Genomic DNA, 24,612 nt, shown 5'->3' on the forward strand with positions numbered 1-24,612 from the left:
CACAATCTGAAGGGAAAATAAGCAGCTCTATTTTCTCATTTTATGGGAAAATGTGGAATTAACTTTAGGATAAATGTGAATCCTAGAATGTATAAGATTTCATATATATATATATATATATATATATATATATATATATGTAGATGTGTCATGTCAAACAGATGTTGCCATTAACTAGAAATTTAATGTCACAGCAACTCGGTATTAATTGTCAAGGTTACCTTTCTAATCAATATTGGACTTTAATTGACATGTAAGGGTATTAAGAGAAAAATTTGTTGTGATATTCAAGTTCTTGTTGTGGCATTAAATTGTTTTTTTCCCTCAATTAGATTTCACACGAAGTAAGAACAACAGGCACTAATCATGTGAATTTTTTCGCAGATTTAGCGAAGACATGAGCTAGATGCCTAACTAATCCATTATCCATTAAATGTTACGCATTTGTAAACTCTCACAGGTCCCTTTCTAATGTTCTTTATCAAGGTAAATATATTAGTAAATCACATTCATCTTACCTATGACGTTGCCACAGAAGAAATAAGCTCCCTTTTCTTTTTCCCGTGAATTGATCTCCCATAATTTGGAAATTTGAGGGAAAATATGAAAATGCACAGAGACTTTACAAAATGTACAGATTGTATTTCCAATATGGTTGAAAAGCATAGAAAATTTTTTCCAATATGAATGCATAAACATTAGTGCATGTTGATGATAAACAAAATATGAGGTGTTTTAGTATTGATTGTTCAAATTTGTGAACAAACACCAAGCTATACATATTTTTACAAGTTTTTTGAAATTTCGGAAAAACTTATAATGCACCATGATTGGACTCATGTATATATGTGGTCGAACAACAACTCACATGAATTTGGTATCATCAATTTCCCTTCTGCCAACTATATATGATACCTATCAATATTATTTTACTTTTATTTTTGTCGAATGCATGGAAAAGGAACCTCAATGCAAAAAGCTTATAGCTCCGATGGAGTATATCAACTTAGCTAAAACTCAAGGCAAACCCTTTCTTTTTTTTAAAAAATTTCTATTGGAAACGAACAACTCAATAAAGTTGAATTCAGTTTGGATTGATTCGGTAAATCTAGCGATTGCTGCAGTATTTTAAATCATATTAAACTGGTTGATATTTGATACAACCCCAAGAAGTCACTTTTTGGCATAAAGGTACTCTTATTCCTCCTACATCTTTGATAGCAGCCAAAAGAATAATATCTTATATCGTTAAAGGAATGCAAGAAATTCAGATTTCATATTCGCTGTGTGAGGTGGTATGGGATTGTGGCACATTATGATAGGGTATGTGTTGCAGAATGTATACCAATTAGCATTTCCATCACTAAATAGAAATCTTCAGTGGTTCCAAAAGTGCAAAATATTATGACATACCTAATGGCAAATATTTACTTACACTCGAATAAATTACAGAATATCACTAGTTGAAAGAGTACAAATCCCGTTGAACTTGTCCATGAACATTGATGCTGCTATATGTTTTCTTTCCACCAATTGTTTTATTAATATTTCAAGAGAATTTGTTTACCTAATGTCAAGTTTTACATATTTTTATCAAATTCTTTAACAACTCAAAAGAACAAATTCCAGGACCCTAAGTTTGCATGTACACTTGTACCTCAATTACTTTTTTCCCTTTAGTTCTTGTCTTTTTTGAAAGTGATGAGAAGATCCTCGATGATGTCAAAATTAGAAGCTGTGAATCTACTATTCAGATTCCGACTTTTGAGCTTTTATGAAAATCAAAAGCAGTTGATAAATTGACAATTGGAAAACTCAGTACTTGAATGGGATATATATATATACAACAAGATGGGGGAAGATGAACGAAGAGTCTTTGTCACCGTCCATGAGATATCATATGGGGGCCCGTATTGCTGTAATTTGCCAACAATCGGGCTTCATCAAGGAATATCCTGGCTGCTGTTGGGCGAGAAGTCCATTATGTGGTCCTCAGTTGTGGAAAACTTCCAACAGCAGGGTTTAAATTTTAAGCAATTTTGTTGGCTTGTAATGTTTAGCATTTTCTGACTGATATAGATTGAGGAATTCCGCGGGCATGTACTGTTTTGCTTATCATTCATAAAGCTGTTTCTACTTTGCTCAGGACCAGAGAGAGAGAAGGGGGGGGGGGGGGGGCTGAATGTATTAGCATGTTTGGATAGTAAATTATTTGGAATAATTTTTTGAAAAAATATTGTAGTATTTTTTGATGTGATGTATATAAAACAAAAAAAGTAATTGAAAAATGCGCTAATAATATAAGTAAATAAATTTTTATAAATAATTCACTATCCAATTCCAAGACTTAAAAGGAAAATCATTGTAGTGGTCCATATTCCATGAAATTAAGAATGCGAAACCGGCATCCTTTTTCTTCTTTTTGACAAAAAAACACTAGCAAAATACAAGTTAAAATAATTCTGCCAAGGTTTTTGAAATATTTATTTGACCATAAGAGATTATTTGAAATAATTATTGTGGCACTTTTTTGCGAGATAATGTACGCCAGATAAAAGGTATTTGAAAAGATAAAAAAGTGCGATAGAAAAATATATTTATAATGCAAGTAAATAATTTTAATTACTATAATATTTTTTGCGATGTGATATATGTGAGAGAAAAAGATGTTTGGGAAGATAAAAATGTGCATTAAAAATGTATTTGTGATGCAAATAAATAGTAATTTCTATCCAAACATAATCTCAACGTCTTATTTCAATATCATACAAATCATACAGTAGAGACAACGTGCCAGCAATATCCGACCAAGTGCACACAAACAACATCTAGGAAATACACCAGAAGAAATTTATACAGACAACATTATTATTCAAATGATACAACCAAATTATTAAAATCTTGGCGGGACACAGACTGCTCCACTACCACAAACAGAAATAGGATTCTTGATCAGTAACTGTTGTCCCATGAACATGGCTTTGCCGCCGCGGTATTTGACTTTGATGTTGGGGTCGAAACGGGCAGCAATTTTGACGACATTTTTCTTTTCTGGAGGAGCTGATGATGGCATTGGCAGTGGCTTAACTCGATGGTCTGGAGTTTGAGTATAATCAGGAGGAATGTGGATGGCTTTCTTGATATTATCAATCAAATCTTCCTTGCTGTCATATAGGTTGGTGGAGTTGAAAAACATCTGAAATACTTTCATGCAAGATAAATGCAAATGCCTGAATGATTTAGGCATATCGCTGGAGCTATCTTCCAGAACAATTTGTAGGAATTCTTTCGTCTTCTCGTCCAAAATGTGTTTCACATAAGCAACCGAATCATCAATATCCGCCTCTGGATTTTCATTTAAGTGGAGCGTCACCATGTTCATTTTCCCATCCGCTTGTTCTTTCTAATAAGAGAGTAAAATCAATAATCATAATTTATGCTTATTAGCAAGGGTACAGCTAGTCAAAAACAGATTGTGAAATGATTACTTGATAGCTCTGAGTGTCATTCACCAAACGGGTGGAAGCCATGAGCAATTTCGTGATGTCTCTGTACTTGCCCGGCTTGAACTCTTCCACCGGCAGTTTTTGGCTTAAGAAACGAGAAGCAGGAAGAACGAGCGTGTGTGCCGCAATAGATACCATGCCGGTTTCTAGATATTCCTCCATGGATGGTAGGTAACCGGTATCACTCCAAGTCCTTTCTGTCATCCAAGAAAGAAATGTTTCCCGCCACTGTCATTGAAAAATTATGTGTTTGTCAGTGAAAAATAGCACTCATGTTTAATCGACACAATGTATATGGAGTTATCAAGAAATGAGATTTTGGTTCGAAAGCGTACGATATCCCTAAATTCCTTCAAGAATTTGGTTTGTTCTTGCTGAAGATGGTATGTAGCTGCAGTCTTTGTCACTAGATCATCAAGGGTATCAAAGATTGTCTTACTGTGGCCCCTCAAATTTTTGCCATCCCATCTGTAAGGATTTAGACCACAGGAGCGAATATAAGTAATAAGAGGAACATGTGCATTATCAGCACAAGAAGAAAAATTTTGTAGCATGAATGATAGTGTATATGATACTGCACATAAAATCTAAGCCAGGTTGTTCTTATTACTACTTTGAAGGCTGTAATATCCTTATTACACCAGCCACGGTTCTAGAAAAATGCGAGAGACTGAAAGCAATTAGTGGATAAAATTTGGGTACTTTTTAATCTTCTTAATCATTTTGGTGCAGTAAGGATATGGTTTAACTTAGATTTTTTTTTTTTCCATAAAAAGCACTAATTGGAGTAGCAGGTTGCTATGATTTAAATGAGGCCTAAACAAGTGAACGAGATTATTAATCGAACAATAAATGCTACCAAAATTGCATGCACTAAAAAACAAATCTATACTCGCTGAGAAAAAATGTGGATAAATGTACACCACAAGTTTCTAGTGAATAAGAAAAAGAGACGCATCAACATCTTGAGCAAAGTTCTTTTCTTTCCTCTTAATATCTGGCAATAAGAAAAGAGAAGATGCATCACCATAACTGAGAAAAATCCCCTCATCTTTAAAATTTTACTATTATTCACATGCATTTTAAAATAGATGTTGCTGTATATATACTGCATATGGTGTAAGTTTACACTAATCCACTGGCGATGACTATATGATTTAAAGGCTAGAGTTACAAACTATGTTACACTTTGAACGGCCTCAGTCAGGGCTTCCAATTCAGTGATAGATCCTTCCATGTCGTAGAAGTCATCGGCAACTGTAATAAGAACTGCAGCCTTCGCAACAATCAGCCTAATGATAGAGTCATGGGGCAAGCAACAGCAGGCCGAAATAGCGAAATAGCAGTACGTAGTTTTTTCTCGTCCAAATCCCATGTCAGCTAGACCAGACTCAGTGGACCATCTGCATTTTACATAAATCCAAAAATGTGTCAAAAAAACAAAAGGCCAAGAAATTAATTTGTGGGCAGCAGCAAATTTTGACGAATGTGTCCATCCAAAAAGAAGTGCACCTCTTTAGTTCTTCCAACTCCTTGGCGTAGATTGATTGCCGAAACTTGTAGTTCTCGGAAGCAAGTTGTATCAGTTTCTCATTGTTGAAACAAGACAACCTAATAATTATTCAACATCAGTAGATGTATACATTTGCATCGACAGCAAGACTTTGTCATGCATTATTGGAGGGGAAATTGGACTGACATGGTTGCTATCTTATGCTTAGGCATCACTAAGTTTTTATTCCATGGGATTGATGACTCGTGTTTTTATCTATGAAATTCGTTTTACATACTTAATTTTTAAAATAATGCGATGCCATGTCCTTGTACTCATGTTTCTCTATGTTGCAAACTTAAGTGGAAAAACAAGTATAGGATGAATTTTAGCGTTACGTAATACCTACATGAATATGGAGAACATTTCATTTACAGATTAAAAGGAGCCATCGTAAGCACAGTCAAGATAAATATGCAGAATTATGCATGAAGATTTAAAGGGGTGCAGTCACTATACGAATTGCTGAAAGATAATTAGTAGCGTGTGGACTAGGAAACTGGCAGTGATTTTAGTATGGACACAATCAAATCAAATGCTATACCTGTAGAACGATGCCTTTCCGAGCCACAGGGGACTGAATTTATTTTCTTCAATCCACATCCTATGCTCAAGATGATCAAGTCGAGTAATCCAAGGCAGTGTCAACTCATGTTTTATCTATTGAAACGTCATGAAAATCATGTCAAATAATGCTACTTATTATCTGGAAGCTGCACAACTAATGTATGGAGTAGCATCTAATATCAAGAATCAAGTACGTACTTGACGTTGATTAAGCATACCCTAAATTGGCAATGCAAAAGTTTTTAGGTATTTCTTCATCTTAAAAAGTTATTTCTGCTCTTTAAAATTGATTAATTTCACGAGGATAACTTTTCACGAGCCAAAAAAGAGTCTGATTCTCATACAATTTAAAGCTGTAGTTAAATCCTTACTAGTATTCCTTTTTGTTCATCTGATAAAAAGGGCATTTTTCTATCTTTTGGCTTTAATTTCCAATTCTTTTAAAAAAAAAAAAAAATTGTTCTGTGTTTTCATGAATTCCATTCTTTCCAGAGTGTTTAATACGAATTTTTGTATTTGAGGTCGTCTCAGAATAATTCCAATTGAAAAAGGCGTAAGATAATTAATTAAGCTACCTCCCTTTACGAGGTTATACGAATCAAAGTTAATTACTTATTACCGAGTGCAATAAAAGACAGGCACTCACAACTTTTTGAAGACCCGGAAAAATCACAAGATTATCATCTCTAATCCTGACAGCACTGGTTGCTTTCTCCAACAATTTTTTGGAGAAAGATCGTGCCTCCTCCAGCTCATATTCGCCTGTAAAAGCAATATCCGCGGCTCTATATACAGTATATAGTACACTTGTAAGATGTTCACAATTTTGCTCCATATAATCTAGCATGTTTATATCTTGCAGAAACCAACAAAAGCAACCTGCAAAAAAGAAATTTAGCATAACTGTCAAATTAAAGTACTTAATTTTGCACTAGACATGGAATATTGAGGATAATGATCATATTAACTCCATACGTGGATTTAGATCATATCCCTGCATCCGCAGGAGCCGAAATGCCAGTGCGGCCTTGGACAGTTTTTTAACTAGGAGAAATGTTTCAGTAGGTTGTGAGTCTTGATACCTAAAGTTCCTGCAAATTAAAACGGAGTTAATGAAAGGTTAATCAACTATGCAAATTCTGCACATATGTACGTTTCAACTTTGAAAATTATCGGCATATTACCCATCAACTTGTTTCAAGATATGTTCAATTTCTTCGTTGAAATGCTCCGATAATCCTAGTCTCTGTACATGGTCAACCATGAGGAGCTTTGTGAATTCTTCATCCACGGGATACACGGCTGGTACTGCAAAAAACAGTTCAAATTTCGGTGCCTTAGTAGAACCTACATATTATTGTCAACAGGAGATATCCCTGCTGTAGGTTTGGTGGATGGTGAAAAAGTCTATGCTAGGTGGTTCGCGTTGCTTCAGCCCTAAAACGTAACGGTAGACGCAAGTTTATGAATTTTGGGCAACACTTAAATAGCTATTTTATCCTGCAGGCAGGTAATTACATAATGCTGGCCCAAGGTGGAGTAGCAAAAAAAGTGGATCCATGAATTATTTTTCTTTGAGGTCAGTATAGTAGTGAAACAGATAACAAGTCAATGATTGCTTCCTGTGGCGAAGCTGTCTAACCTCCAGTGGGGCACCTCTGAACAAGAGACTTTAGGTAATTCAAGCACTTCAAATTTCCAGTGGCTATATATGCACTTGCTGTGGCTGAGGGTGACTGGAATAATGAGCCATCTCCACCCAAATTCTTCAGTATTTTCTGTTGATCGGCATGATACGCAGAAGGCAAGCTCTCTAGATATGATATCAGTGGTGGATAATACTGGTGTGAATCAGCTTCAACGTTCTCCCTGCAGCTCCAAACATGTTATACATCTATTGATGCTCAAAAAGTGTGACTGGGGGAATGGACAACATCTAAGAAGATATTTTCAGAAAAAAAAAAGTACTATAATTACTATGATACAATCAATTTGTGACTTCTAAAAAGATAGTAAAAGGCAATACATGTCCAGGAGTTGTTGCCGCTTGCATAGAACATCGGCCAAAACAATCTCTGACCCTTGAGTGAGAGCAAGATCAAGACCTGTTGCTTGTGCAAGTTCAACCATTGCAGGGAAAACAATAACAAACCAGCGTGGAAGATGATGATAAGCTAGTTTGAGGATTATCTCTGCTTTGGATTGGAAGAACTCTAAACCTGCACAACCCCAGGAGGACAATGCGTTATTCAAGTATAAAAAGAAAAGCTTATATGAACGAAACCAATAGAGAACTATACGTGTCACAGCATGCATGGTTCTACTTTTGTGAATGATTATGACAAGTATTCTTGTCGCCATGAGCCAAAATATACTTTTGCTCATCATCTTTGTTTATATGCATCAACTGTTTTTACGAATCAAGTACTGATAAATGTTAGCATATTTTGTAAAAGATACACCTACCATACATGAATGTGTAAGAACTTAACCGTACCTGCCCAACTCCCTGTTTTTATCTTGCTACACTTAGAGACTATCCGTGTTTCCTCTTCCCGAAACAGAAAGTATTTTTTTTTTTTCGAAAAAGTGGATTTTAGTTTTAAAAAGCCAGCTGCCAGCCAGGTTGTTTGGAGAGTTAAGAAACTTGTGAAAAATGTGTCATGATTTCTTTTTAAAGATACACACGTAGGATGGTGAATGAATGATGGTAGAATTGTCTATGAGTAGCATATAAGACTGTATATAGTACGCTATTTCGAGTTTTCGACCCTTTGGCCAAGAAACAATAATGTGGAAATTGGAAAAATTCAAAATTTTGGAAAAGTTACTGTATATTTAGAGAAGAAAGCTCCAAAAGTTCGACCGATATGACTAGAAAACCTGTAAACGTGACACGACAGCCGAGCTTGTACAAAATCATACTAATGTTATCCACATATTTGTGTACTTTTATTGGCAAGTGCTCCCTTCAATAATTGCAGTATTGTCATGTGAAATGGTTATAACGACCGTGGGCATGTGGGATCAACTTTATATGCGGTATAATTTACTTTCAATAACAGATAGGTCTTGTTTGGTAGATAAGTTTTTTGTCAAATTTATCTGTTACAAGTTCTTAAAAAACTTTAGCTACAGTATCCTTAAAAAACTTCTCAAAAATTTTAAACTATACCATTCAAATTATTAAAAAAAAAATTTCAAATTTTTTTTTAAAAACTTCTATGGTAAGCTACAGTAAAATTTTAGAAAAACACCCAAAAAACTCACTTGTCAAACGGGACTATAATTATAGAACAAAATTTTGTAAACTTCAAACATGGTGTGAAAAATGATGTACAAGATGTAATTTGAATTTTACATTTTTTTTTTAGCCAAATCTTAGCCATAAACTTTTAGGAACTGTTGCAACCGTTCCTGCACCTCCTCGTTAAGTATTTCCTAAAGATTTCCTAGTGTACGTACAATGACCTTAGGTGAGTAAGTAAATAAAAGTTGAGCGGAAGTAAGTACTTCATAGTTGACAGTAAGAACTTGGATCCTCACAACTAAAATGTTCAAATTCTAGTGTAGCAAATATGGTATTAATAGTCACTACCTTTTCCTATGTTTCCTTCTCCAACATTCCATGTTTTGAGAGCAACCAAACAAGCAAGAGTTGCCGGAAGAGTATCAATGGTAGGACGACCCTCCGCGTGAGATTCTCCCCAGAACCCTGCTTCATTTTGGTTGTTGAGTATCCAATCCAAGCAACTGTTGAACATTGGTTGCGTGGAATTTGTGGGGTCTGGGATCATGGCTAACCAAGCTGTGTCATAGGCAGAGGGGGTAATCAACGTGTAAATGTCTTGATTGGAGAACATCCCCTTTTTTACCTCAGCGACTAAAGAAAGAATAGAAGATAGGGAGGACTTCATGTTCATGGGAAGCTGGGAGAAGACGATAGAAGCAAAATGTATTTAGTATTAACAAATTTCTGGTTGAGTTGGAATGGTTGTACCATGTCGAGATCTATTTATAGGAGGATTTGGAGAATTACGCATTGGAAAATGTATGGATCACGATGCTTTCCAACGTACACGTAGATGTACAAGTCACATGCTTTTACATTTGTAATTAATGCTTGTCGTTTTCTGGTTCTCAAAACTCACGTTAGATCCTTGGTGTCACTTTTCAGGCTCAACTTTTATATTTATATCAAATAAAAATAATATGACTACACGTAATTGCAACTTTGACAAACTTAAGAATCTCGTCCTCAAATGCTTGCCTAATCTTATCTGAATTATGCAGTGTGAAATTCTAAAGTAGAAGACTATGGGTATAATTAGGATATTATTGAATTTGAAACCCTTTTACCAAACACTCCCTAAATATGCATTCAATGTTATGTGCTATATCAGCAGTATTAATAAATGGAACTACGTAGTTTTGCATTGAATATGAAAAATAAACAGATATAATGGATAAAGGATCCCGTCTGATTATTTATTTAAGTTTTCTTTATCCTTATATGATAAGTAGGACTGACACTCGATTTGACATCTAATAGCGGCACATAGGATTTCAACTACTCAAAACTACTGCCAACTAAAATTTATACATGCATAGAGAACCATAGGACCACAAAAAAAAGCATTAACAATTTTGAAAAAGTACTTGCCAATTGAAAAAAAGTACTTGCCAAATTTGAAAAAGTACTAAAAAGAATTGAAAAAAAAAAAAAGATTGCAGCATGGTAGAATATACAGTAGTTGATAACATGACCTATTAATCCGAAGCTTTGTACACCCATTTATCGCGGTGTCAGCTGGATTGAATGAAGTCGATCCAAAAGGTACATGCATTACAACCAATCACATTACAATAGCTGAACCCTTTAAAGTTGAGGATTTTTTTTTTTTTAAATTAGCAGCAACAAAAATTTCAAAATGCCTAACTTTGCTTAACTTGCACATGTTTCTGGTCAACGCTAGTGTAAATATGCTTATATTAAGCACACCAATTTTTTTGTAATTGTTCGTATTAAAAAAAAAAAGTATGCCCTCTTTATAAATTACAAAATCTTTGTATTTTTTATGTGAAAAAGTTTGGGTGGATTTGATTCTAAATACTATCACGGGTTAGGGTATACTCTTGGAACTATAGGTAACTTATGAGAGTTTTTATAGATCACTCATCAAGTTCTTATAAATCACTTATCAACACAACTCTCATATCATCATATCATCGACAGCAGGATTCGAATACACAATTTTTTTATAAGGAAGTGATCCGTCTTTTGAACCAACTTGCCTTGGCAAAAGCTTTGTCATCTTTACCGGAGTGTACCGCTAAAAGTTTAAACCTGCAAAAGTGAATGAAGTTATAAAAGAAAACAAAAAACCAGGCTGCCAGAACTGAAAATCTAAGCTTCTTGTGTTTTTTATGTTATTTTTTTGGGACAAAAGAATGATAAAAGTTCTGAAGTTGTGCATTGCCTGGGAGGTGGGTGGCGTTCAATTTTAGGAATTTTGATAACCTTGTGTCTGGATATAGTCCTCTCCCCACATGGTTTTCACAAGAAAAAAAAAAAGAAAAAAAAGAAATCCATAATCCAATTTTTTTTATATCGGATTGTTAGGACCCCATTATCTCTAGAGTTATAACTCATGTTTCATTTCTTTTTTTTTTTCAAATAAGAAGATGTGAATCCAAAGTTTCTTATTTATAATCCCTCATACTTTACCGGTTTAACCACCTAATCCAACGCTCCCCCAACTCATGCTTCATTTAAATCAAGGCGTTGCACAAACCAACTTCGCTGCAAATTTTGGTACGTTTTACCTTTCTTGGAGGCATGGATCACGACTTACGATGGGACTTCTCTTCCGGCAAAAAAGTTTAGGTGGAATTTGATTATTGACGATTGTGTTGAAGCAAATGCTACGTTTCAGAACCTTCATATTTGGATTTCTGAATACTTTCTCTGTCAATCAACATTTTTTGCAAATTAAAGAAAAACTCATCTTCGTATGTGGCAGAAATGACAAGGACGAAAAGGATGTTACGTTGGCCAAAGCAGAAGAAGCAACAAACCTCTCATTGGATTTAAGCGGGGGCTGGGGCGGGGGCCGGAGTACGAACGTCGATGTGAATCGTTCATCCCCTGAAGTTAGTGTTCCAGATTGACCAGAGTCTTCGAACCCTACAAAATAAATGTATGGTTGTGTACAAGTTATATTATACAAGGCCAAACTGGCTTTCTTCAGTAACAAAAACGACTGACGCTGTCGTTTTAAGATGAAAAGTCACTATTCGTGATTTTTTTTTTTTTGAAAAAAAGAAAGAACATTCTCATCTCACTAAACTAACAAAAGAGTAGTCAATGCAGTGCATAAAAAAAAAAAAAAAAAGATGAATGTCAATTGCTAGTCTATTTTATAGCCATTTCTTCTGAAGTCACGCATAGATGATAAAGATATTGATCATATTAACAGTATATTAATTTCAAGGATACCATAATGGCAGGATAGAGTTTATCCATTTTTTTTTTCTTTTTGGGGGCAGTTTATCTGAATTGTTAATCAAGAAAAACATCTTTGTCTGAGAGAGGGAAAGGAAGTTAAGTTTCTAAATGTAAACATGGAATGGAATAGATCATCATGCAAAATGGAGTAGCCAACAAAAGTTGTTTTTCTTCCACTTTTGACTTCTCCATTTTTACTGATAATGTGCTGATCACGTAACTGCTAACATGATAAGAAACGAATATCACGTATTACAATTCTTCACATCATCATCGTATTACTCAACTCAACCCTCCTTACAGTGAAAAATTGATTCTCAAGTTGGTTCCTTAATCATTTGTCACTAAATAATTTAGGAAAAACGAATTGCAGCATGAATCCTGTTACCCGTCGTGAATCGCGAAAGGCTTCATTCACATGGAGGCGGCTGGAATCGGAAGGCGGCCTCCTTGCGTTTTGCGTTTTTGATATAGACCTTGCAAGAAATGTAGGAGTTTTGCCAGACCATATTATTGACTTGATAACTAGGGAAGACAACGATTGCCGCATAAGTCTGGTCCATAAATACTAAGAGTCCTTTTACTCTGTAGTCAATAGTATGACCAACAAAAGCTGAGGCCACGTTTCTAGGCTGCTGAGAAGAGCTTTGAGGTCTTGAAGGAGCTTACCTTGATCGATCATTTATTTGCCTGAAATCTTTCTGGTCCTCGTGCTTGACCTTATGTAGACAAATAAAGTTAGTGGTTCGCCATTTCCCTCTCAGAATTAAATTTTTTTTTTATTTATGCAATTAAATTTAGTAGCATTATTTGATGGACCCAAACTGACAATGAACAGAAACCCACGGAAAAGAAAAAAACACAAGAAATCAATGTACAGGCAGAAAGGATTTTTTCTATTGAAAATGAGGCTGCGGCTCTTACATATACAAACAAAAACAGGGCTGCTATTTTTGCACCCTACTGATTCATATGTGACACTAAAACTGGAGACTGCGACTCTTATGTCCCTTATGGTGTTTTATGACTTTTATCCCATGTCACCGCCCTTACATCCTAAGAATGAAATCAACATTACTAACCAATAAACTAACACCGCGTGGCTAAGTAAACTAAGCATTTACTACTGACTTGGTATAATATGTCTACATTATTTGCATTTTGCAATTACATCCCCCCCTCCCCTCCCCTCCCAACGAGTTCTAGAAAATCATATTTTTTTATCTCCTTTTAAGATTTTGGGAATTTTGAAATACTCTTATACGTCATAAGCTATTTGTCCTCCTAAAAATTTCAAAGAATTTTATGTTGACTCCAAGATTCAAATGCATGCGTATTTCGTCCCCATTAAATCAAATTTCCTACCTCTATGCAGTTCATATATCTAGGATAACAAAAACTTATGATTACACGTCTAGAATCTTTACGCTGAATTAAGTGCCAAATGCATGCGGTCTAATTTATAGATTAATTTAACAATGACATAAATCCATTGCTTGGTAATGGAAAAGAATGAACCGGACACGTAGTCTTTAAATTGCTTAGCTAACAGTGACAAAGAAAGGTATAGATTCTTGCGTGATAGAGAAAGATGTGGCAGTGGTTTTTCTTTTTTAGCCTTGTTGCTTTGATCAATAAAAGCTCTTATTATTTGCCCCAAAAAAAAAAGAAAGGTATAGATTGGAAATGATTCTACAAAGTAGCCATTTTTTTTTTATTTCCTTTCCCTATTTGTCATTTTTTTAAGGGCAAATTACACTTTACCCTCCTGTAATTTAGTGTTTTTGTTCATAACCCCCATATGGTTTCAAAAACTATATGTAACCCCCTCATGATTGGGATTAAAGTGCCAAAGTGACGGAATTTGTAATTCATAACGTAGTCACCTAAACTATTAAAAATACTCCTATGTAAAGTTGAAAATTATTTATTAACTATAGGGGGGGTTGTGCATATATTTTGAAAATTATAAGGGGGTTATTTTGATCACTTCAACCATTTTAATTTTTAAACAAGAGTACTTTCGACATTTTCATAAGTTCCATTACGAATGATCATGTCTGCCACTTTGACACTTTAATTTAAATCATGAGGAAGTTATGTATAGTTTTTAAAATCATAGAGGAGTTATGTACAAAAACACTAAATCACAGGAGGTAAAGTGTAATTTTGCCCTTTTTTTTTAATCATTCAGAAAAAAAGATCCTCCTGAGCACGTATGTGATGGAACACGGCAGTATAAGTCTTCATCACTTCATTAATCGTTAAATGCTCCATTAGTCACAAATAAGTTTTAGATTGAGACAGTGGTAGGGTTAAAAAAAGTTTGACACCACGCCTCACAAGTCGAGTTCATTCAATTTAAGTCGATTAATATAATTTTTATAATTTTTAGTGTTACCTTATATAATTTGGATGTAAATTTGAATTTATCAATTCATATAATTAAATTACTGTAAAATTCACGATTATACTAAAATTATATGAATTTATACCAAACACAATGAAAATTACACGAATCAGTTTGAATTGAATGGAAATCAAGTTATGAGGTCGATCTGGATCCAAAAAGTTCACTCGAATGGTGAAGGTATAGGCTCTTAGAAGAATACGTAATAATAATTGGCAAGGCATGGAAGAATTGTATGCCATATCATACGAGATGTTCTTGATTTATAGAAATTTGCCTGTCCTTGTATAGTAACTTTGCAATATTATAAAACTGGCGGCGTGATTTGCACTCTTCTAGATTCTTACAATTTAAGGACATACTCAATTATTACTAACTACAATTGAAAATGAGGCAGAGTTTAGAACATAATACTGAGCTTTATCATTTAAAACCCTTATGCTTTAAAGGCAAAAAAAGAAAGAAATTGAAAATGACTGGAGCAAGTTATTGTAACCATATTCAGGGACAGCTAATGGACACACTTAACAACATATCTAGCGTCCAAATCTGTTTATTGGAATATTAAACAACACTTTCTTTTCCATTTCCGTGAAGAAAATGCTGTGTTGTGTTGACATCCCAACGAGCGGAAATTTGAAGAATCTCTTCCTTTTCTGGTGGAGGCGGTAAATAAAGGTCTGAAATTTGAGAATCGAGATCCGGAGGAATGCATATGGCTTTCTTGATATCGTTAAGTAGTTCTTCCTCGGAGTCAAATAGGTTGGTGGAGTTGAAAAACATATGAAAGACTTTCATGCAGGATAGATGGAAATGTTTGCATGATTTAGGCATTTCCTCCGGCCCATCATCCATGAGAACGATTTCAAGGAATTCTTTAGTCTTCTCCTCCAAAATACCTTTCACATATGCAATGGAGCCATCAATTTTCGCGTTTGGGTTTTCGTCCAAGTGGAGCAAGACCATGTTCATTTTTCCATCTTTTTGCTCCTTCTGCTCAGATAGTACAACAAAGACTTACTGTTTTATCCCATTCTAAAATAAACCAAGTACCCAAAAAAAAAAAAAAAAAAAGAGAGACAGAGAGACAGAGAGAAAGTTTCGTAATTAATTACTTGATAGCTTTGAGTGTCATTCAACAATCGGGCAGCGGACATGAACAATTTCGTGATCTTCCCATAATTGTCAGGCTTGAGCTTTTCGATTGGATAATCTTGGCTTAAGAAACAACAAGCTGGAAGAATGATCGTATGTGCTCCAATGGATATCATGCCAATGTCCAGATATTCGTCAAGGGATGCTCGGTACCCGGTGTCACTCCATGTTCTTTCCACCATCCATGAACCGAATGTTTCTTGCCACTATATGTGAGTGAATGGAACGTGATTTATGTCGTTATATGTTTGCCATGAGTGAAGATTTTTTGATAATTACCAAAATAATTCTGGTGCATTTCTAGGAAACAAAAAAGAGAAGAATGTTTGTAGAAATTAATTAAGCCTTACGATATCTCTAATCCCCTTCAAGAATTTGCTTCCTTCTCGTTGATGATTGTACTTTCTTGAGATGTCCATGACCAGGTCACAAAGGGCATCAAAGATAATCTTACTATGGCCGGTGAGATCTTCACCATTCCATCTGCGAGGATTTAGGCAGCATCTGCATGAGCTAAGAGCCCAAAAAATGGATTTTTCGGCTATGCATCCCTGAACTTTATAGAGAATCTCAAATTGAACCCTGAACTTCAATTTGATAACTGTTTTTTTTTTTTCTTTTTATTGTTTGCCTTACATTAGTCCAATAGTTAGAGGGGCTAAAAAGCCTCAATTTATATTGATACTCATATTTTGCTATAAACTTCAATCTTGAGACACTTTATACCCTAAACTATTTTTTAATTTATTGTTTCACACTTTGGTTGCATTTTGTGTTTCCAAATGACTGTACATCTAAATTATCATCAAATGTTTGTAGAATATTAGGATTTTTGAAAGAGAATTCTCTCGACTATAAAAAATAGAAAAGAAAAATTGCTCACTTTCTCTCAACTAAATTGTTGATTTTTTTTTTTCAAAAAAAAATTAACAACATTAACGACGAGACTGAAATGGAATAAGTGAAACAATTTAGTGTGCAAAAAGATTGTAAAGAAAAATTTGGGGTGCAGCGTTGGAATCAATTAAAATTTTAAAGGTACACACTCGAACTAATAAAGCACGAGACCGTCTAGTTTTTTAAACATCCTTAACTATAGCAAAATGCAAGTTAAAATTATTATAGTTAATGAAAATGAGGTGATATGATATGAATGAGTTGATGATCAGATAGATATCTTGTACATCTTATAATCTAAAGTTTCAATTGAAGGAAGATATAATCTAAGAAATTAGTATAACTGATTTGATAATGAAATAACTAGAAAACATTGAGTGGCCTTGTCTGCGCGTAAAGAAGAAATTTTAAAATGCATGATATACCGTTGAATGGCCTTAGTCAAAATTTTTAACTCCCTTGTGGAACCTTCCACGTCGTAAAAGTCATCAGCAACTGTAATGAGAATGGCAATCTTTGCAACAATTAACCTAACAACGGAATCACGAGGCAGGCAACTGCTGGCAGCAACAGCGAAATAGCAGTAAGCAGTTTTCTCTCGTCCAAACCCAATTTCCCTCAGACCGGATTCCTTGGACCATCTGCATTAATTAGTCCGTAGGCAGCAACAGATGAGATCAAGTATTCATTCATTACTGTTTTGGAGTGATTAAGAATGTATAGAAATGTCTAATGAATTTCAGCTGTACCTTCTTAGTTGTTCTAGTTCCTCGGCATAGACCGACTGCCGAAGCTTGTAATTTTCATTAGCAAGTTGCACCAGCTTTTCATGTTGAAGATGGAATAACCTACAAGTGTTGGCAATGTTCAATGGGTCATTGATTTTTCTTTTAATTACGACAATGCAAAAAAAAATGAATCCTATTCTTTCAATTTTTGTCTGTTATAGGCAGATTAAAATGATTTATGTTCTTGAAGCTATCACCGCAGAGAAGCTGTTTTCTTAGCGAAGCTACTTCGTTTTCTTTTTTTCGCGTTTCATTAATGGGACTCTCTCTTGATTATAAAGCTTTTGTAATAGAGTACTACGCGCATCAGCACACTATGCTAAATCAATTTGTAAAACAACTGGCGCTGGATGATTTTCAGCAATTTTAGTAGTAAAATTTACTCTGTTTTTTTTTTTAGAAAGAAAATGATTTGTATTGCTTAATTATACCTGTAGAAGGATGCCTTGCCAATCCACAAGGGGCTGATTTTATTTTCTTCGATCCACATCCTCTGATCAAGTTGATCTAGCCGAGTAATCCATGGAAGAGTCAACTCATGCTTAATCTATTTCAAAAACATGAGACCAAGTCAAGTTTTGCCTAGTAATTAAGAAATGGCAATCAGAATCATTTTAATTAATCAATATAGTATTAATTTACTAAAATGGTCTAAGTATCTGACAAATTCACAAATTGAGCACGTGGAACTTGAGCATTGAATATTAGTCCATTGCACTTCATTCTCAATTCAATTTCAGCGAATAGTTCACAAAAGTGGATAAGTCACACACGCGCAAGCATTCTTGTCTTCTTGGCATTGAGGTTTCATTTTCCATGATTAATTGCAATACTTATGATCCCTTCCACTTTATCATTCAATCTAACCCTCTCCCATGATTAATTACACTTCTAAGTTTTATATTAATTGTGGTATAATTAAAGCACTAATTATATATAAAAAATCATCATAAGCTGCTGAAAAAAATGCACGGGTGACCTGCTCTGGCGTAAGAATTATATATCCTTCCGTTCTTTTCTAAATCTTTCCCTTACAAAACAAAAAATTTTTTTTAATGAATTATCGGTTAGAAACAAGACGTGGACTTACTAGTTTATGTAGACCGGGGAAAATAACAAGATCATCGTCCTTACAGCTGAAACTGATCGATTTCTCCAGCAATTTCCTAGAAAATGCGCGTGCCTCCTCGAGTTCATATTCCCTCCTGAACATAACGTCCGTTGCTCTATAGACATTATATAATACGCTAGTAAGTTGTTCACAATTTTGTTCTATATACTCGAGGGTATCAGCATGCTGAAGGAACCAACAAAAGCAACCTGCAATAGGAAATAAGCAGGTATTTATTCCTTTTTTTAGGTACTATTTCCTTTATTTAAATAGGAAGACAACAGAGATTTGATTAATTAATTAATTAATTTTAACGGCGTACTTGGCTTAACATCATGGCCTTGCATCCTAAGAAGCCGAAAAGCCAGCGCGTCCTTGTATAGTTTTGCAGCCACAAGACGCCTGTTGGTTGGCTCAAAGTCTTGTTTCCTGAGGTTCCTGGAAATTTTCCATGAGAGGATCAAATTCGATCGATCATAACTTAGAAAATGCTCAAATATATGGTTTAGCCTTGAAAAAAAAAAATTAATTGTACATGGTTATTACTTGTAAACTAGCTTTAGGATGTCTTCAATCTCCTCTTCGAAGTGCTCAGCCAATCCTAATCTTTGTACATGATCAACCAAGCACAGCTTTATCAATTCTTCGTCCAGGGGATACTCAGCGGGCACTGCTAAAGAAAATGTTAATAGCAGTTTGATTAGAGGTTTTACTTAGACTTCTTGATACTATCAATATATACATAACATACACATCATTGAGATATAGGGATCAGTTTCAAAATAGAATTATCAACCTCCATTAGGACATTTTTGAACGAGGAACTCAAGGTATTCCAAGCATTTCGAACTTCCAGTTCTCAAGTATGCGCTAGCTGTGGCTGCTGGTGACTGGAAAATTGAGCCATCTCCACTTACGTGCTTCATTATGTTTTGTTCATCAACATGATACGTAGGGGGCAAGCTCTCTAGATACCATAGCAGCGATGGAATTTTTTGCTGTGAGTAATCTACAGGGTTCTCCATGCAAGTCCTAAAAATCAATTACAAGTCATGAGTATTGCAAAATTAAGTTCCCTTTACGTTGCATTTTTTGTGCTTTCTTCCCTTTAAATACTACAGTAGCATTTTCTTAAAAAGTCTTTGTGCATGACGAAGAGGTGATTTGGAGATCGTTTGGAAACTTTCCCAAAACTGCAAACCAAAGGTGTCTAAGCTATTTGTTATCCTGTAGAAGATTTAGGTAAATTAATGACGAATTTATGTGCGTTGTTAATGACGTATTCATAAGCTAGAAAAACAACACAAAAAAATTGAAGCATCACATTTTCAGAATTTGTTGCCTCTGATGGAAAAGGTCGGATAACACCCTCTTGGATCGTTGGGAGAAAACAAGATCAAGACCAGCTGCTTGAGCCAGTTCAGTCATTGCTGGGAGAACAATGGCAAACCACCGTGGAAGATGATGACGGTGTTGTTCGAGAATTACCTCAGCGGTGGTATGAATGAATGCTAACCCTACAGCATGGAAGCAAGCAAATGGCATTTAACATATTGAAAAGCATCACATATCAAAAGTCATAGTATGGGACAAATACATTTTGGTATTGGTTGTGTGATTACCATGTTTTATACATGATTTAGTGTATATTTGTATATAATTTTGTTGTACGCATAAACTTTATTTACAAAAACCAACATAATAATGAGGTATTAACCAGTTAAATAGCAAAATATCTACTTGCCTCTTGCTATGTTTTCTTCTCCGAGATTCCATGTTTTCAGGGCAACCATGGAAGCAAGAGTCGCTGGAAGAGTATCGATGGTAGGAAGGTCCTCTGCATAAGATTCTCCCCAGAACCCTCCTGCATTCTGGTTGTTGAGTACCCAATTCAGGCAACTCTCGAACTTTGGTTTGTCAACTTGTGTAGGGTCTGGAATCATGGTCAACCAGGCCGTGTCATAGGCAGATGGGGAAACCAAGTGGTGAATATCTTGATTCAAAAACATCTCTTTCTTGATCTCATAGACTAGAGATTCAACCGAAGAAAATGAGGTTTTCATGTTTTTGGATGCTGGAGACAGATGGGAGAAGGATACGAGGAGCAAAACTTTTGGAATGCAAGTTATTGGTGAGTGCAATCATGATGCTCCCGAAGAAAGCTATTTATAGAGGACACGAAGCGGGAAAAAGCTCGCAATGGATTTTCCGTCCTACTTTCTACCTCGTGTTTTTGTCCAGCTCTTTGTTATATTATCATTTTTCCATCATAAATATTTTATTTTAATTCTTCTTTTGTTTCAATAGCTACTAACATGGCAGAAAAAAAAATAAACTGGCTAAATAAAAATATATAATAGAAACACAAAAAGTACAGCAAAAAATTCATAAAAAATTTCTATTTTTGTGATATTTTGTTTTGATGATTTATTAAATTTTATTTTTTACCTTGTTTGCAATTAGAATTGAAGAAAATAAAAAAGAATTATCATAGAATATTTGTGAAGGAAAATGATGATACAATAAAATATGAGACAATGAGCAAGATAGGAAGTTGGATAGAAGATGCATTAAAAAAAAGGATAATTTTTTATATACCGTCAATGTAAAAATTTATACAAATAGATTGAGATCATGCTACATAATATGAATTTAAATTTAAAATTCAAATAATACATATGTGATATATATCCAAGACTGCTAATATAAAAAATATCACATAATATGAATTTAAATTTAAAATTTAAATAATACATATATAATATACATCCAAATTTATTAGTATAACAAAAATTACTATACTGTTAATACATAAAAAGTTTACTAGCTTGTCAACGAGAATCTTGCAGGAGGCCCATCTAGCAAAAATATGTGGCTGTCCTTGATTTAGTACCAGCCGATGAACCTCCTTAGAAAAATTTTCTAACTTGTAAACGAGAATCTCGCAAGAGGCACAGCTGGAAAAATATGTGGCTGTCCTTCGTACCAACGGATAAACCTCACAGCAATATTCCCGCGAGGCGCGAAGCGAACCGACCCATGGGAGAAGCTTATGCCTTATTGCGGTTGCTCCAACAACCAAAGAATCGGCCCAGGGAAAACCGTCCAAAATACTAAAATAGACGTGGGTCCCGGGCAAAATAGCCTGTCATCAAGTTTATCTCACTAGAGTTCCTTTTGTCCCAAAAGGAAAAAAAAAGATTAATATCATTTGTCAAAAGTTCACACTGATATAAACTTATGGCTGATTTTACTTTCCTTTTTTATTGTAAGGGGTAGCTGATTCTACTTTGAACCTCTAAAATGTCGAGCATTACAAGTTTGTAACGTGGACCTTTTCAGTAATACTTAAACTTGCATTTCTTCTTGCGCTGACCTAATTTGTAGTTTGCTGCGAGGATAAAAAGTAGATTGTGCAATTGAGCATTATTTGATCATGGCAAGATAATTAAGGTGAGTTATAATTGAGAATATAAAAAGGTGAATTATTTGAATAGAGTATTATTTGATAATGGAGTCAGTGCCAACATTCATTGCAAAATTTGTGATAGAGGAGTTTGTGCCATAGGAGTCTGTGCAAAATTATTACTCGGCTGGATTTTGTGTTTGTTTAAACAAATATTGTAATTTGATTTATAATTTAGGGCTCATTCGGGATTGCAGTACATTTACGAAGAAAAAAATGCTTTTAAGCACTGAAAGTATTTGTAGGATATTTGGTAACTAATTTTATGTAACTTAAGTAGCATAATTTTTGGTAATTTAAAAGCACTTGTATCAGAAATGTTTTTTTATAAACCACTACGATGTCAAATGAACCTTGATGTGATACAATTTCCACTTTATAAACACTCTAATTTTGACTTTCAAATTTAAACTAATAGCACTTATCATGGTGAGAGCTGCTGCATCCATCTCTTTCACTTCTCTTATATCAATCTAACTACTTCCCACTAAATTAAGGAAAAGAGAATGGCTAAACTGATGCATACACGTTCTAGCTTGTACTCTTTGTGCCTTTATGATTTATATTACTAACATGGACACAATATTCTCCAAAAAAAAAAAGAAAGAAAATAAAAAACTAACGGATTCATTTGGATGTCATTATTTTAAAAAAAATTAATTTTAGTGTTTTCGAACAAATTTTTTGTTGCTTTTTATTTTATAATCGTCACGTTATAAAACGTTAACAATAAATAATATAATAAATTTTTTTCAATTATAATCCTTATATGAGTGCTAGTACTTTTCTTGAGCCTTAATAAATGTTCACCAATTATCATCATTCCTCGTTCATCATCGAAAAGGCTAATCCCTTTTGGTCCCCAAGAAACACTCTTTAGTACACGTGTCAACAAAGACATCCAAATCATCATTCTCCACGTGGCATTTAGGTCCCACCTGATGTTAGTAGTATTAGTATTTGTACAAGGGGTAATTTAGGAAAGTCAAAAATAAAAGCGTAAAGCTTCATTATTATTTTTCATGTCCTACTCGATAAATCACACTACGTGTGTTTGGATAGAGTATTATTTGAAATAATTACTATAAAATTTTTTGTAATGTGATGTATGTAAAAGAAAAATGTAGTTGAAAAAATAAAAAGGTAGATTGTGAAATGTGTTCATGATACAAGCGAAATATTATGTGAAATAATACAACAATCCAAATGAAAAACAAAGTGTAGTCAATTTGGGAAGGCACTTCATCTGTGATCAACAATGGTCTCTAGTTCGAGTCATCGAGGAGGTAAGTGGAGTCCCACTGCTGATTCTCTTATAAAAGTAGGAAAAAAAAGCAGAAAATAATGTTAATCTTACTATCTTTAGACACCGTCAATTTTTAATGAATGATAACTAATGTAAATTTGAATTTAACATTCAAATTTTGTATATATATCATGCATCAAATGCTAATAATATACGCACCGTCAATGCATACAAGATTTACTCTTAAAAAATCCACATGTAGTAGTGAAGTTTTTGTCCAAAAGCTAACATTCAATCTCTAACTTGGCTAAACTGGCAAAAGATTATAGGTTTAATACTTAATGTCAGACACTAAAGTTCGAAATGCAACCTCTCAAAAAGTCTCGTCCAATTCCCTGCTGCTAACCGATCTGTTGCTTGGAGTTGGGCTACAGTTACTCTTGAAGGAAATGGGGGCAATTTGATAGCTTCATTACAGGGTGAATTGATGATATCTACCAATATTTTGTTCATTTGTCGATGATGTGAAGCGCCAATTAATAAGAAATAGTAGCATACTAACTCATCAATTTGATTAATTAATTGTCTGAATATTTTGACGGCAAAATCTTGTGGCCCTAAATGAGCCACCATCGTTTGTATTTTGCTAACGTATATAGCTCCAGCTTAAGACTATTTTTTTTCATTATCTATAAAAAAAAAAAAAAACCGGAAAGACTGGTACATGAAAATTTTGAAGTGCAACCTAGAAACGAGATGAGAGAAGGTACTAATCAAATTTGGCTTAGTGTGGCTCCAAAAAAGAAAAAAAAAAAACTGGCTTAATGTGAAAACCATGTACTACAACAACCAACACAACGGCATTGCAAGTACTTATTCATCAGCTTTAATTGGAAAGAATGTCAACAACTACTTTTTTGTTGAAAAATTCAATGGAAACTGAATTCATTAATTTTGATTTGTGGGTGTGATCACTTTGAATTCTGAATCAATTGTAACCAGGCAATCGATCACAAGGAATACTCACGTTGGATCCTTAAAGCTACAGAATAGGACGTGACAAGGTTTTGCTTTAATACTGTTCACACATAAGATTTAGGACCCGGATCAAATGTCAATCAGTACAGATAAAACATACTAGTACGTTTGTTGAAACTTTCAATCTGCTACTGGAAATTGTAACCCACGAATTACACGATCTTGAATTTTTCATGTTCTCTCAATGAATTCAGACTATACTTGTTAATTGCATTGCATTGATATGTGCCTTTTTTTTGTTATCTACATGTACTTTATTGGCATAGTAAAGGTCTAAATTTTCTCGTAAGAGGCAATCGTTCCATAATGGATTACAGAAAAATGTGGGTTCGGATGATCCGAACAATGAATAAGTTCAGATTCGGCTA

At 34.5% G+C, this 24,612-nt stretch overlaps 2 protein-coding genes across 3 annotated transcripts; both read right to left on the reverse strand.

The window, feature by feature from the left end:
- Positions 1 to 2,725: 2,725 nt before the first annotated feature.
- On the reverse strand, positions 2,726 to 9,595 carry LOC113761499 (S-linalool synthase-like). The gene is made up of 12 exons (XM_027304512.1): positions 9,224 to 9,595; positions 7,652 to 7,844; positions 7,268 to 7,494; positions 6,810 to 6,933; positions 6,601 to 6,716; positions 6,272 to 6,504; positions 5,603 to 5,718; positions 5,019 to 5,117; positions 4,694 to 4,909; positions 3,842 to 3,974; positions 3,489 to 3,734; positions 2,726 to 3,403 (listed from the first exon to the last, which is right to left on the reverse strand). The coding sequence occupies exons 1-12, from the start codon at positions 9,546 to 9,548 to the stop codon at positions 2,894 to 2,896; spliced, it is 2,538 nt and encodes an 845-aa protein (XP_027160313.1). The 5' UTR covers positions 9,549 to 9,595; the 3' UTR covers positions 2,726 to 2,893.
- A 5,347-nt stretch (positions 9,596 to 14,942) lies between these two features.
- Positions 14,943 to 20,612, reverse strand: LOC113761824 ((E,E)-geranyllinalool synthase-like). 2 transcript variants are annotated; one of them, XM_027304973.1, is made up of 12 exons: positions 20,239 to 20,612; positions 19,819 to 20,011; positions 19,291 to 19,526; positions 19,041 to 19,164; positions 18,817 to 18,932; positions 18,474 to 18,703; positions 17,815 to 17,930; positions 17,345 to 17,443; positions 17,021 to 17,236; positions 16,049 to 16,181; positions 15,659 to 15,904; positions 14,943 to 15,536 (listed from the first exon to the last, which is right to left on the reverse strand). In XM_027304973.1, the coding sequence occupies exons 1-12, from the start codon at positions 20,555 to 20,557 to the stop codon at positions 15,108 to 15,110; spliced, it is 2,457 nt and encodes an 818-aa protein (XP_027160774.1). In that variant the 5' UTR covers positions 20,558 to 20,612; the 3' UTR covers positions 14,943 to 15,107. The 2 variants fall into 2 exon arrangements, with proteins under 2 accessions (XP_027160774.1, XP_027160773.1); XM_027304972.1 differs by having other exon boundaries at positions 19,041 to 19,167.
- Positions 20,613 to 24,612: the final 4,000 nt, after the last annotated feature.

The sequence above is a fragment of the Coffea eugenioides genome, chromosome 2 (genome assembly GCF_003713205.1).
Source record: "Coffea eugenioides isolate CCC68of chromosome 2, Ceug_1.0, whole genome shotgun sequence".
NCBI lineage: Eukaryota > Viridiplantae > Streptophyta > Magnoliopsida > Gentianales > Rubiaceae > Coffea > Coffea eugenioides.

Coding starts and splice junctions, on each gene's coding strand:
- LOC113761499 (XM_027304512.1), bottom strand. CDS start 9,548: ATGAACATGAAGTCCTCCCTATCTTCTATTCTTTCTTTAGTCGCTGAG. Junction 3,735..3,841: donor TGAAGGAATTTAGGGATATC/GTACGCTTTCGA, acceptor TTTCAATGACAG/TGGCGGGAAACATTTCTTTC. Junction 3,404..3,488: donor ATGACACTCAGAGCTATCAA/GTAATCATTTCA, acceptor CTCTCTTATTAG/AAAGAACAAGCGGATGGGAA.
- LOC113761824 (XM_027304972.1), bottom strand. CDS start 20,557: ATGAAAACCTCATTTTCTTCGGTTGAATCTCTAGTCTATGAGATCAAG. Junction 17,931..18,473: donor TCCCCGGTCTACATAAACTA/GTAAGTCCACGT, acceptor TTTTTGAAATAG/ATTAAGCATGAGTTGACTCT. Junction 17,237..17,344: donor GAACTAGAACAACTAAGAAG/GTACAGCTGAAA, acceptor TAATTAATGCAG/ATGGTCCAAGGAATCCGGTC.